The 15020-nt window shown below is 32.3% G+C and overlaps 2 protein-coding genes across 2 annotated transcripts in view; one reads left to right on the top strand and one right to left on the bottom strand.

Annotated features, from left to right (window-relative positions):
* Positions 1–1552, bottom strand: part of LOC148313162 (putative cytochrome P450 301a1, mitochondrial) — a 30771-nt gene extending 29219 nt beyond the window's left edge. Inside the window, exon 1 of the mRNA XM_088266195.1 lies at positions 839–1552. Within this exon, the coding sequence (XP_088122321.1) occupies positions 839–1527 (689 nt within the window). The 5' untranslated portion in view covers positions 1528–1552. The remainder of the gene's footprint in view (positions 1–838) is intronic.
* Positions 1553–10140: 8588 nt separating this feature from the next.
* On the top strand, positions 10141–14601 carry LOC148313161 (UPF0587 protein CG4646-like). The gene is made up of 3 exons (XM_088266971.1): positions 10141–10513; positions 12340–12456; positions 13369–14601. The coding sequence occupies exons 1-3, from the start codon at positions 10264–10266 to the stop codon at positions 13482–13484; spliced, it is 483 nt and encodes a 160-aa protein (XP_088123097.1). The 5' UTR covers positions 10141–10263; the 3' UTR covers positions 13485–14601.
* Positions 14602–15020: the final 419 nt, after the last annotated feature.

Genomic DNA, 15020 nt, shown 5'->3' with positions numbered 1-15020 from the left:
TTTTTCTGATGTCATTGGTTAAACTTCTGACTCGTATTTATCCTGTTGTTTTCTCTCTTCCTCTTATCTCTCTTTCACACAAATTTTTATTACATTTACAGCTTTTTAAATATTATTTTTCCTTACTTAGAGGAAGGAACTGATCCCAGATAGTCAGGCAATGTAACCATTTTTTTTGCATTTTAAAGCTTGGATCTGTTTTCAAAATAAATGATTTCATAGATACCCATAAATATATACAAATGTATATTTATGTATAAATAATATATCAATACATATATACATACATATTTTTTAAATTGTACTACACATTCAATATCCATAGCATAAAATCTAACCCAATATAATGATGCACAGAAGAGGAAAATTAATAGATACATTTGATTTTAATTTTAAATTAATAAATTTATCTAAATTATACATGAAACTTCTCTTTGTAACTATCAGAAATATGTATTAATTTATTTTTAACGTTTTTTGTATGAGTGTATGAATTTATTTTTAATGTTTTTCTTTAAAAAATCTAGCTACAGCTTATGCAAAACCGCTTATCATGGCCCTACTAAGGCTTTAATTTTTTAAGTTTTATAGCCTACACCTACTTGTGAGTGGATGTACTCTTTATGTTTAAAGTTAGTTTAATTTTATGTAATTCATGAGTGATAATTCTAGGCAGAAACACTCGCTATACGCAAGCCTAGCAAATGCTGAAAATTCCAAATTATTTTCTTCCGTTAGCGGATTTACTCTTATTTACTCTTATGTTTAAATTTACTATAATTAAATGTAATTCATAAGTGAAAATTTTAGGCAAAAATGCTCGCATTTTTATACTTACACTCCGACGACACCAGCCAGTTCCCCGAAGAAATCCTTCCTGACAATGCTCTTATATTCCACCAAACAGGGCATAGACGGTCGAAAAGGTGTGGGCCCCTCTCGCCTGCAAATTTTCTCAATCTCATCAGCATCGTACACGAACACCAGATCAGGTCTTCCGATCAACCCGGACATCTTCACGATCATCCCGAATTCATCGTGAAGAATTTGGGACACTTTACCAAGGTCTGATATCTGATACTGTCCGACAAACGGGATTAGTCTCCAAGTATTCCCGATTATAGGCAAAGGCTTCGGACCGGGAACTTCAGAGTATGGCTTCGATGTTTCCAGCTCCTTGGCTGAGTAAGGACATGTGGCTTGTGAACTATCCAGCTCTTCGACAGTGGCTGTCGATCGCTTACGCACTTGCACGGAACTTTCAACACCGTCACCCTTAATCTTAACACTTTGATCAATCGAATACGAACGATTTTGGGAGTAAAAATTGGAGCTTTTTCCTGATTCGAACGCTTTTCGTCTCGCTTGAAAATTCGCACTATTATTGAAGATTGATTTATAATTTTCGCGTGTATTATTTTCTTTATTATATGGGAATAAGTTATTTATTGTTGTTGATATTCCCGCCGTATTCGGCTTTATTGCATCTTTTGATACGGTTTTTAAGGCGGTTCGTAAGGCCGACATGGTTGCCGCTCGGTTGCTAACGACTGACTGAATGTACGCGGGAAAAGAATGGTCAGCGATCAACGTTATTATTTTTAATACAGAGATGTACCTTAACTAAAGGTTGATGTATTTATATTATATTCCAGTATGGCATTGTTGGATGAAGAGGAGCATACAACAATGAACTCTGTCAAAATAGTATAGAGCACAATTATCAAAGTATTTTTTTTTAAACTTATATTTCATATCATTAAAGCATTGTTGGCTTTGTGTTATGATAACACTTTAATCTATAGTTGATCTGATGAATGAATGGTTATTTCGAATCCGGTAGTCATGAAGTAGAATTTTTAAGTGTATTGCACAAAGTGAAGAATGTTTTTTTTTAATTTTCATTTATTTGTTAAATATATGCACCTTCATACATGTACATACGAGTATGTGCATATACGTATACGTTCATTTAAAATTTCAAAAACAAAATTAATATTTTATTTTTTTATCAAGCCAATATATGTGTCTCGTCGGTGGAGTTCTTTTTACATATGTTTAAAAAAAATGTATTTGACATAATATGCATACAAAATAAGTTAATTTTTTTTACAATATTAGCTCTCGATAATTTACCCATTCCTTCATTTTGCCTTTGGTCCATATTTTTGTTTGCCCTCTTACCTCCGCTATGAATTGATATGTATTGAAGTGTTCTAATTCCATATTTATTATTCACTCTTGGGACCAGCAATCCCTCGTTGTTGGTGAAGCAGGCATCATAGTTGTGTACTAGAGAATTTTTATACTTTTTACCTGTTTGTTGATCAACTATAATATCCATCCACAATATGAATAATGGATGATAAGAATAGTGTTATATTGGCTTTTGAAATGCAAAATATATACTACATATTTTGTATTTATGCTTTTTTTTATTATTATTCCATGGTTCGATTCTGCTTACATATAAAATGTAAGCCGTGTAACTGTGTGCCAACCAGTACTAAGCATCATTTCTACCGCCTGCATACTGTAATACATACTATCAAACCACATGAATATCTTCTCTTCAAAATATTCTTCAATTGGCAGGCAAAATAAAACTACGTTATAAAAAATGTATAAGTAACACCTCCACGTACCTGAAATCGTCATATTTATTGAATGCCACTTTTACTCGGTGCCCAGTCACGATTGGAATGCTGCCCATCACGAAGCACCCATGAGAAATACTATACACTTTTCACTTTTCTGTTCCACGCGATGAATTTTAATTCTGCTCATTGTATTCGATTTGATGTACTGTTGTTAAGCATTATTATTTTACCAAGTAAAATACAAACTAAAAATATTTTTTCTTCTTCTTTTAAACACTACCCGCACCCAATGGTGCATAGGGCACTGAACGGTATCGAAGCAGTGTAATTTTTATCGTTAATTGAATGAAGGCAAGGTGATCAGTCGTGTGCTTGTTGTATCAGTCCATGGTGATATTAAATAAACATGATAGTGAAAATCACTTATATTTATTTAGACCTCCCTGGGAATCGAATCTGGGAGCTCTAGTACGGTAGCCAACTGCTTTTACTAGTGCACTACAGAGGCGGACTCAAAATCAACAAAGTTATGATAAATTGTTTTATTTTATCGAGTTCTCGTGAAAAGCTTCATAACGAAAAAATATACAAAAAAATGAATCTACTCTACTGAATGGAATTAAAGCATGGATTTGGCAAAAGAAGGATGAAAATGGACTAAATGCAGTCGAAATACGATCTCTAGACGAATGGGCGCTGAAACGATGTACGATAGATGTTTTAATGGAAACATTAAGGGAATATATATGATGAGATTTTTTTTAATCTTACATTTATTTTGCTATATTGTTTATGCAATTAAATACGATGGAAATGGCCGAATGATACGATCTATATAATATATACCCACTTCCATTATCCATTTATGTAAAGCCTATTTTTTTATATTTAGTTTCTATTTTAAAGAGTTTATCGATAATGGAAGCAGGTTGTACAACTTAAGTATAATTATTATCATCCATTATTTATATTATATCCGCGTCCGTAGCGTAATGGTCGGCACACTCGGCTACCGTTCTGAAGGTCCCGGGTTCGATTCCCAGGGGGGTCAAATAATTATGAGTGATTTTTTCACTCTAATATTTATTCTATATTACCCTGGACTGGTACCTGAAGCGGAGGGCTGATCACCTTTCCTTCACGTGTTAACGATCGAGATAACACTGCGTTTATATGATACAGTGCCCTATGCATCATTCGGATGCGGATAAGGGTTTTTGATTTATAATAAACTAGCTGACCCGACGGACATTATCCCGAACTTTTTTGTGACAAATGTTTCTGTACATTTTAGATTTTTTTTCTAAAGAATTAATGCAAAATAAATTTAAGATTAAAAAAAATCGCATCATATATATTCCCTTAATGTTTCCATTAAAACATCTATCGTCCATCGTTTTAGCGCCCATTCGTCTAGAGATCGGATTAGGGCTTTATTATTATTTTATTTATTAAATAATTTATAAATATTTTTTTAGAAATAATTACCCCATATAACATTTCCCTCGTTAAATACTAAGTAATTTTAGGAGAAAGTAAAAACTTCTCTCGATAACTCGAGTTTCTAGTAAGAGTATATAATTTTAATGAAAAAAACTCTCATCGTCTCATTAGTAGTACAAAAAATAAACAAACTAAAAAACGATATTTTTCTGAAATTTTATATCCATAACGGGAAATTTATGCGAAATTCTAGCGGTCATTCAACGCCATGCGGAAATTATCATATTTACATATCTCATAAATTTTTAAATCATTAAAAGACTTGTAGACAAGGAGTCAATGTACCAATCATATGCGTTTCAGAGGAAAATTGTGATTTAAAAAAAATCTCGTACAATCTTGAAATTACTCAGGATCAATGCGGTTGTCCAAATTCAAAACGCAGTAAGGGACATTTTTTTGGAGTACGTTTTTTTGCATTTTTGGACTAAGTAGAATCTACTTAGTCCAAAAATGCAAAAAAAACGTGCTACAAAAACATGTCCCTTACTGTGTTTTAAGTTTGGACAGCCGAATGGTTGCCATGGTGGACTGTTCCAGAAGTCTTTTGACTGTATCTCTCCTCGTAGAACGATCTTGTGCTCTGGGGATTGGTTTCCATACGAAAGTTGACGATTTAACTTCGTAGTGTATTTAACTTAAACATTATTTCCGGCCTTTTATTGATATTTTGTCATGGCTTGTGGATCCATATTGTCAGAAAGTTAACGGTAGTGAAAAATCGTGATGAATATTTATTTTAACACGAATATCAGCAAAGCTTAAGTTGTCTAAAGTACGAAATTAATACGTTATCTTTCGTACTTAAACAAAGCCCTATAGTGGATCTTCTACCCTATAGGTAGTCTTCTTACTACTCTTCAATCGTCCACATTGCCTTGTAATATGTATAAGGCTGAGATAAGCATTGTTGAGATAGTTTGGACATGTGGAACGTATGAGTGAGGAAAGAACGGTTAAACAAATTTATGAGGCGAATGTAGTTAGAAAAAGAAGCAGAGGAAGACGGAGGAAAACTTGGCACAATCAGGTATGTCAAATACTTGAAAGCGGCCGGGTCAGGAGTCGTAATAATCGTCGGGTATGTATGACGAGATGCATGAATGTAGAAGTGGCGAAGAATGTTTGCAAAGACAGAGTGGTGTGGCGTTTGATTCTCTCTGCCTACCCCTGCGGGGAAGCGGCGTGATGGTTAGTTAATTAGTTAGTTAGTAAGTTATGTACGTTAATACGTATTACTTAGTATTTGTCTCTCTTCATAAGCTTTAGCTTTCTTTTCTTTAAAGCGTTTAACTATAGCTTTTAACTTCTTTCTCTCTTTTTACGTAGGTCTTGAAACATCTTCATTTCGAACTCTCTCAATCCATAATATTTGATCATTCTTCCAAAGCACGACATTTCGAATACCTACTTCAATTTTATGGGGTAGCTTGGGTGAAAGTCCAGCTTTCGACGCAACAGAGAAGCATTTAACCGATGTAGTATCGTATAATTCTCAGGCGCAGATTGATGTTGAAGTTTCTATTATTAAGAAGGTTACGCATTTTGAGGAAGCATCTACGCGTTACGCGTTTCTATCTTAGCTTAGATCTCTTGGGAATAGTCCTCCAGGCCACTAAGCCAACGACCCAGATAATAACATAGATAAAGGCATAATAAAGCAATAAAGGCATTGGAAACATGAATCTATCGAAGGATGTTGAGTGTTTCTAAAGTGAAAAAATCATTTATATGTATTTTATATTTTTGACATTTCAACATACACGGAGAAGAATGTGGAAGTCTGGGTGTTTACAGGACTTATGACCTATCATAGGCTGATTAAGTGATCACTTTACACACGTGTAACATTCACTTATTCTACCCATGAATGACAACCACACTACTCAATTTTTTTGGAACTCCTGGATATATTGATCAATCTCGTGACACAGCGCACCGCACACAGCACACAACAGCCATAAGTATATGTTGTTTTATTCTTTTTTATTATGAAGTCAAGGGATCTTGCGTCCCTTATGACACTGCGATCACATTGGGTCTATTGTGACCTCCCTCTGTATCATAGCTCACTGTAGACCTACATGAGTCATGTAGCTCACTACCTGTCTTGTTGGTAGGAGCTTCACCTTCTCGGAGTCCAGTAGTGGTCCTCCAAGGAAGTGACTTCGTTTGCTAGCGAGTTCATCACAGTTATAGAGAATGTGGATTGGTGTTTCTTTATCCTCCATACAAATTCTGCATACTGGGGAGTCATGTATGCCCTCTATGTTGGTATGACATTTGTATTTATTTTAAACCATCTGGGAATACCGAATTAAGTAGTTTTAGTAGACCACAAGTCAGATGAGAAGCCTGTAAACTATATTATGACCTTTTTTAGTCGATAAGAAATTGGACGACATTTTCGACCTTTGGGTGCCCGAAAACCTTAGCAAAAGGATGCCAAGGAGGCAAAGACCGGTTCTGTTCATGCAATTATAGCATTTATATTATTTCATACGGGGTAGGTACTTATATTGTAGTTCTTCCAATGACGCAGATTCACAGAAAGACTTAAATCATGTAAGAAATTAGTACCTACCAGTTTTACAAATTAGGTATAATTTTCTTCTCAAATAAACTTTATAGGGGTTTTAAGGTTTTAGATGCTAAACGCTTGATAAATTTGACCAATTGAACATGTCAAAACACACACTGTATTCTGGGAAGCAAATACCTTCCTAAATTCTCATGGTCACCTCAAATATAGGGTGAGCCAAACCTAAATGAACATTTGTCAGTCAGGTTTGATTTTTTTGTAAAGTGTAGATGCGTACAATTTGTTATAGAGCTCTATATTCCAAAATTGCTTGGTTATCATTATACGTTAATTTTTTCGTGGATGTCTCATCTTGAAATTTGGTGACGTCTATCGCCCGATTTGAATCCGCCAATTTTTGCAATAGGTAATGAAAATAGCCGCTCATCAATCGTCCAAAGTTTCTTGACAATCTAAAAAACAACATTCTAAAATTTAGGCAGGAACTCTGCTCCACTTCTAGAGATGAGACTAATGATAACTGTTACACTTCGGTTATCTTATTCGAATAGTATTCGTAATCGGTTTATATTTCTTTCCAGCTTTTTTTTCATGTCGAATTGTCAAGTTAATTAGAAGATAGAAATACTCGATTTGCAACCATATTTGCTCACTGATTGGCGTGATTAGATTTGAATAATCGACTCTAAAAACCGAATTATGTTTTTTTTTTTATTTTTTAAAGGCTATCTTTAATTCGATAGTCCACGTTATAGGAATTGCTCAAAAATAAACAGTGATTGCCTCAATGGTAGAGGTATCTATTTGTGGGATATGTTTCACATAGAAAAATTAATTGTACTGATATCATTTTTCTTAAGCGTATAACTCATATAGTTCATATTTGTTAACTTTTTTTCATTTTAAATTTCAAGTTTTTGATTTTTGATTTTATATTTTATGTTAAATTCAAATATTTATAGTTTATATTGACACTTTAAATCTAATTTTATTTCTGATAACATCTTTTGTATTCTTGCCAGTGCCCTTTACTATCCTTAAATATAATGTATACCTCTTTGTATTGTATTTGAATGTAGATCTTTTATTGTATTTTTTTGTACTTGTTTACATTATATTGTGAAATGCAAAAGAATGTAAAATAAAGAGAAAAAAAATGTCAATTCGCAATATCGAAATTATTTTTCAAATACCTTAGTTATTTAAAAAAAATCATTCACTTATGAGTTCACCCTATATAACATTACCTACATATTATGTGTGTTTGCTGTGTTTTAAAACTGGTAGGTAAGTACCTGTGAACAAATATACATACTAAAAATATGACCAACAAATTGAAAATGTGAGTTTAAAGTATGACCACAATTTTTTGCCACGACTTTCATTCATAATTTCGTTGCACGAACTAGTATTTTAAAAGTCATCAGTTATAATTTTCACAATCGAAAATAGGTTAATTCGTCAACTGGTTAAATCCTTACTACGTTCGACGATAAACGAAGTCGTTTGTTTATTTTTCTCATGTATTACAATAAAAACAGTAATTGCGGGCAGTAAAAAGCGTCATTATACACACCTTAATTATAGGGTACAGAGAGAGAGAGATAACATGAGATAACGCAAAGTACCTACCTGCCCGAAAAAAAATAATTTTTGTGTTTTTTTTCGTAAATATGCCTACAACGCGTTGCAACGTAATAATATATTAATTTTGATAATTCAATATATTAAAAGTGGAAGCGAAGCAAAATGCAAAAGAACAATACAAATAATGAAATTTTAAAACACATTTTTTCAAAATAAAAATAAAGATAACGAAATATAAGATATTCTTCTTATCCTCATCCGCACACAATCAAATTGATCAGTGTTTTGTTGATGGTGAATCATATGAAGGCAAGGTGATCAATCCTGCGCTTCAGGTACCAGTCCAGACTAATATTAAATACATATTAGAGTATGTAAAGCATTGGTATAGAGTATACTCTTGTATATTAATTTTGACCTCCCCGGGAATCGAACACGGAAATCCAGTATGGTTGCTAAGTGTGGTAACCAATACCCTAAGGAAGCGGATAATGCCAATTATGCTAGTAGGTATATAACCCGAGATACTATATAGTATATCGGTTTCGAAGAATACCCGTCTCTTCGTCAGGACAATCTCTACATCAGCAGAAAACAAAACTATTCACCACACCATGCACTATTCATATTACTTACACATACAAAAACAGTAATTAGATATTATGTGTTGTTAGTTCAATGTTGCATTTTTTATTTATCTTTAATTCTTCCTCCTAAAGTGTCCAGCGAACAACTTTAGGAGGAAAAATTAAGCTTGTCTCTCAAAAGGAAGTGGGTCAAGGATCAGCGGGTTTGGGAGAGTGGAAAAGGATTAAAGTTGGTTCTTGCCACTAGTACATATTATTTGAGCAATACTTATCTACGGTAAATACTTAATGTTTAACCACATTACCGGTAAGAAATATAAATATATACTCCTGTATGAGTTAATTGAACCCAATGTGCAACCAATGCAACAAAACCGGTTTCATTATTGATGTAAAACTGCATTCGACAAGGCTATCTACCAGATTCCAGGCATTCAATGGATTTTATGAGTAACTAAAAATCGTAAATACCATCGAATACAAATATTATTTTCCTCCTTTACATTATTTTTACTATGTTGAATAGATTTCTATACAGAGAAACAATGGTTCGATACGGTGCAATACCCTATGCACAATTGGATGCTGATAATGGTTAGAAGAATTAAGAAATAAAAATGTAATAGTAAATACATACAGTGGAAATAAAAAAAATACAGTGTCTGATCTTCTGACAAATAAAAAAATAAAATAAAAGACAAACCAAAAACTTAATTTACTTTTACGCTGAAAACTAAGTCGATTCAATATTCAACATTATCATTCGACATTGATATCATGGTGTGTCACTCGTTTCGTACAATTTGTCTTTGACTTTGTCTTTGATCTTTCCTTTTTCCCCTTTTCCTTCCTTACGTCCCTTTTTTTCACGTTCCTCAGGTATTTTTACAAATGTGGAATTTTGTTATTGGAACAGTACAAGTAGTTGTTTTTTGTAATACTCGTTTGTGTAAATAGTTTGATAAAACGGTTCCGTTTAATTCTCAAATAAAATAGTTTGAAAATTTAAAAATAAACTGAAATAAAGTAAATCGTTTTACAAATTTATCTAAAATGCAATAACTATTCTAATTTATGCGCACATATTTATAGAAAAACCGGTATCATAATGGAATCGAAAATTTATAATGTCATCTCCATTATTAATTGCCTCATCTGTGAGTTTCCAAAAATATTATTCGTTAAATATAGTTTTTATTATATTTTTGTTTTTGGGTTTATCAAAAATGTTACACGTAGCCCCGTATTTTAATATATTTGAATCCATAGAATATTTGCTTTGTTCTATGAGTTTTTGTCTGCGCTTTTACTAGCCGCTTATTTTGACAGCTCCGTTAACGTGTTTTCTTTTTTTTGTATTTATATTACGTTTAGTGGCGAGAAATTTCCCCCATAGGATTTCTTATTTTGAGAAAAACAATTGCCGGTCTAAATCAGTTTCAAAATGGTTAAAATTGGCCTTCAAATTAAAGCCGATATGGAGTTTATTGAGAAGTTGTACACATGTCATCCGGAATTTCAATGGTTTTTGAAGCTTAAATGTAGCAATTGCGGCGAAGTGCCTGACAAATGGCAAGTAATAACTGAATCCGAAAAAGTGCCATGTAAACACAATAGATCCGAGAGCAATTTTCTTATCAAATGCAAGCTTTGTTCGAGAGAAAATTCGATGGACGTGATTGAAGGAAGCAATAGTATGTATCTTAGTACTACTTAATTTATTTACTAGCTAGTTTAATAATTTAGTAATTTTATTCATATTTTTTTACATTTGCACTAATAATTTATACTACCCATGTGTAGTGAGTTGAAAAATGATATTTATTTGTATATTCTCAACTTATTTCTTAGTTAGATTTTTATATGGATTGAATTTTATTGAATTATTTGACATATCAATTTATCCCACCCAATGGTAAAAATTCTTTCATCACTCAGTTCTTATTAATTGTTTTATCTCTATAATATTTGTTTCCTACAATGCAGTTATTAATTTACTGTGGATACTACTGCCATCTATTGCTTAAAATGTTAAAACGTTCGTCACTGCCATCTTTTGATCAAGTTTTGATTTAAGTTCTTATAAAAAATATTATGGAATGTAATTATTATTTTTATTCTTGGGAAAAATATTCAATCTTGCAGTATATTTCAGCTCTTTCAATATATTTTAAAGTTGGCAACGTTTGATTATCATCAAATACTTTCAAAACTTATCTCATAATTTCAGCAGGTATGATGTTTACAATCAGGCAATCATTAAAAACAGAAGTTAATACATAATATTTAAATTATTTATAGTAGATAACTTTAACTTTACTTCACGACTTTTACACAGGAGCTGAAAGCACTTTGTCCTTTATATTTTAATTTATTGACTGGGATTGTGTTTATTTTATAGAAATCCATATTATTAACACATTGTTGGGCCGTTTTTATCAACCCCGACCCTAATTAATATACTTATTAGGGTCATGTACTAATCACAAGTAATTGCAAACCCAATTCCGATCTGTACAATGTTTTTTGACATCTCTCGCGCTCTTCCAAAAGTAAGCAAATAGAACGCTTATAAGTGCCTCCCGCTCTCTACCAACAGTATGTTTAAGACGCTTTTAAGCATTTTCAGCAAACAATGTGTTAATTAAGACATTTAAAGAATTAAAAAAACAGAATTAAATGTATCATAATAAATATCTTTAATTAATTGGTTCGGCAGTCATAATAAAATTCTATTTAACATAATATTTATTTATGAGGTAGTATTTTGTCCGCCTCCGTAGTGTAATGGTCAGCACGCTCGGTTGCCGTACTGGAGGTCTCAGGTTCAATTTCTAGGGGGGGGGCAAATAAATATAAGTGATTTTTCACTCTCATATTTATTCAATATTACCGTGGACCTAATGCGAAGAGCTGATCACCTTTCCTTTGTGTGTTAACGATCGAGATAACACTGCGTTTATATGATGCAGTGCCCTATGCACCATTAGGGTGCTGATAAGGGTTCGAATGAATAATTTTACGATAATGTCGTTACATAAATCTTCCAAACTTACTATTATTATTCAGTAATATCGCTAACTCCTTTCAAGAACGTCATATATCAAAAAACTTAATTTTTCAGGAGAACGTTTTAAAAGTTTTAAATTATAACACAATGTATTAAAAATAAATATCAAGCCACTTAGTGAACTTTTTACTGTGCAACAGATCTTTTTAGGTAAAACCTGAACGTTTTTTTTTCCATTTGAAAAATAAGTAGTATATTAAAAAAAATAATTAAACAATACCTTTTCTTCAAAATGCAAAAATAACACTTTCTGCCCTGTAGCGGGTAAATATTAAGTTAAAAATATGCCGCTTTTGCTGGGATATAGTACATTTTTTGGGCATTCCGAGAACATACACAACTGAAAATTGACGATTTTTGATTTATGACGTTCTTGAAAGGAGTGAGCGATATGTACTTGATACTGGAATACATTAAATCGTAAATTTAATCAAACAAATATTTTTTCAGAACCATACATGAATGAGGATGGCAAATATGAAACTATTGTGGCTTTCGAATGCAGAGGAATCGAACCAGTTGAATTTTCTCCAAGAGGAGGGTGGATGGCCGATGGCAAAGATAATGGTACTTGAAATTTCAATAATAATAATAATTTTATGTTAAATAACTACTTCACCAATTTCCCAACTGATGGAGCCGCAATCAGCCATACTTCACAAACCTATCGACAAGTCTACCCATATGTGTAATAAGACCATTCCATATGTATATCATATCCGTACAGGAGAAAATGACCAACTAACAAAATGTAAAATAAGGGCCATTTAAGTCACTTTTGCTTGGCAAGAAAATAAACATTAATGCTGTTAGTCATTTTTAACAAGTCAATATATTATACTTCCAAGTTTGAAACTTTTGGACTTCCTTTGGGACTTTTTTCAGGGCAATATCAAGCTAGTAAGATATCAAATAGTCAATGATCACGTTTTTGTAAAAAATGCGCTTGGTCACTTATATATGTTTCTGTAAGAAATGTGGGTATGTTGGTGTAGCAACAATATCTCGCGATCATGCGAATACAATAGTCTGGCATGCGTCATTCTAGATTAGTCTCTCCTTAACCCATCGGCATACCGGCCGCCATATATTGGCGGCTAATATTATATTTTACATTCGCATATCAGCCGCAGTTTAAACAACGCCTCCGTCTGTGGTAGTTCATATTATAAGGATACTTTAGTGTGATATCTTCAAATCAATAAAGAAAGCTTTTTGTAATGCATTATTTCTTATAATTTTTATACAAATCTTTTGGCGACACTTGACCAATGTCCCTGTAAGGATAGAATTATCCTTTTGATTGAAATATCAACTAAAATTAGTTAGAAGTCAAATTAGTTATGAATTTAAGATTTCAGCAGGATTCAAGTGAGCTAACCACCTCACTATATAGGCAGACTTCAAATTGATATTTTTTTAACATATTCCAGAGAAAACTTTTGATATACATTTTTATTGTATTAATTTGTTTTTCAGGAACCAAATTCACCAACATAGATCTAACTGAAAAGGAATGGGCTGACTATGATGAAAAAACTAATGTTTCCGTTGGAATATATGAATTTGAATCGCAATTCATAAAAATTAAATAAATACTCATACGTTATACTTGTACAATGACTTGTGCATTGGCCTGTGAAAAACATTTTTCAATAAACTACAGTAAAACCTCGATATAAAGTACTTCTATTTAACGAACTTCGGATATAAAGGACCTAAAATTCAGGGAAATGTATAAAACATTAAAACGTCCTGTTAATATTATAAATGCTTAAATTCAAGTGTCGCCACATGTAAAAAAAATAGCGGCCATGATGATGAACAAAATTATGTAAAACTTCAAAAGTGCAAGCAGAACTTGATTCCTTTTTCGAAGCAGGATTACCAAAAGCGCAACGATATCAAACAGCAACGTCACTTCACAAAGAAATTCTAAAGACAATAAATAGAATTTTGTTTGTGTTTTGTTTTGTTTATTTATATCTTAATACATACATATTTAAATTCTTTTATTATTTTAAATCTATTTTTAAATAACGGAATTTCGTCTCTAAGGGACACCCCCTCCCCCCAATCAGTCTGTTATATCGAGGTTTTACTGTAGTATTTTTTATTGTAATACATATTTTCTTTTTTTATAATTTTTTGTTTACTTTAATAATAAGATTACATGCTTTTGGAAATTTTTTATTTTGTTTATGTATCGTAGAACGGGGTCACATGAACTTTGATGTGTTACAGTACAAAAAAAATATTTAGATCATGGTATCGATCGAAGTATCGTGACAATAAGTGTCACCTGTCAGGGAAACAATGAATCATGTCGATACGTTCATTATTGTAGACCAAATACAGATTTAATTTTTTTGTACTGTGCTCAAGTAACACATCAAAGTTCAAGTAGCCCCGTTCTACGGTATCTCCTTTAGTTATCGTTATTTTTTTACTTTTTTTGCTATCTTTTTTTGATGACCCATGTATTGTTTATCAGTAAACAATTTTTCTTTCTTACATTTGATATATTTTACTCATATTTTAATCCTTTTTGTTTTCTTTAAGTTTTAAAAATATACTTTTTGTTAAAAAAACATATTTGGCTCTACATCTTCTTAAATGATGAGATAAATTTAGCCTTTTTTTTGTACTTTCGTTACCAATGACCTGTATAGGTGTTATATTTTAATTTAAATAAAGCATATTATTGATGACTATTTTTTTATTATTTAACCCCCAACCTTGCTCTCAAAATTATGGAGTTATACTACACCGACATTAAATAATTATGATTTTAAAAATATATCATGAAAAAAATCATGTTTTATCAATTTTTTTAATAAATTTATTACCAAAACAAGTATTCTTCTTCTTACCCTCATTTTCACCCGGTGGTGCATAGGGCACTGCGTCAAGCTGATGCAATTTTAAGTTGATCGTTAATTATGTGAAGGTAAGGTGAACAGCCCTGCGCATCAGGTATCAGGGTAATATTAAATAAATATGAATGTGAAAAATTACAACATTTTATTTTGACCACTCTGGGAATCGAACTTAGTACCTCCGGCGCGGTAGCCAAACGTGTTGACAACTACACTACGGAGGTGGACAAAACTAGAACAAGTTTTATGTTT

Source organism: Brachycentrus maculatus, unplaced genomic scaffold (assembly GCF_059751285.1).
Source record: "Brachycentrus maculatus isolate JH-2025_06_01 unplaced genomic scaffold, ASM5975128v1 h1tg000017l, whole genome shotgun sequence".
Lineage (NCBI taxonomy): Eukaryota > Metazoa > Arthropoda > Insecta > Trichoptera > Brachycentridae > Brachycentrus > Brachycentrus maculatus.
Note: the sequence above shows the minus strand (reverse complement) of the source record. Positions and strands in the feature narration are given on the sequence as shown.

Excerpts from the sequence above, each read along its gene's own strand:
- LOC148313161 (XM_088266971.1), top strand. The coding sequence starts at position 10,264 with ATGGTTAAAATTGGCCTTCAAATTAAAGCCGATATGGAGTTTATTGAG. Across the intron at positions 10,514-12,339 it reads CGTGATTGAAGGAAGCAATA|AACCATACATGAATGAGGAT; the intron begins GTATGTATCTTA and ends ATATTTTTTCAG. Across the intron at positions 12,457-13,368 it reads GGCCGATGGCAAAGATAATG|GAACCAAATTCACCAACATA; the intron begins GTACTTGAAATT and ends TTTGTTTTTCAG.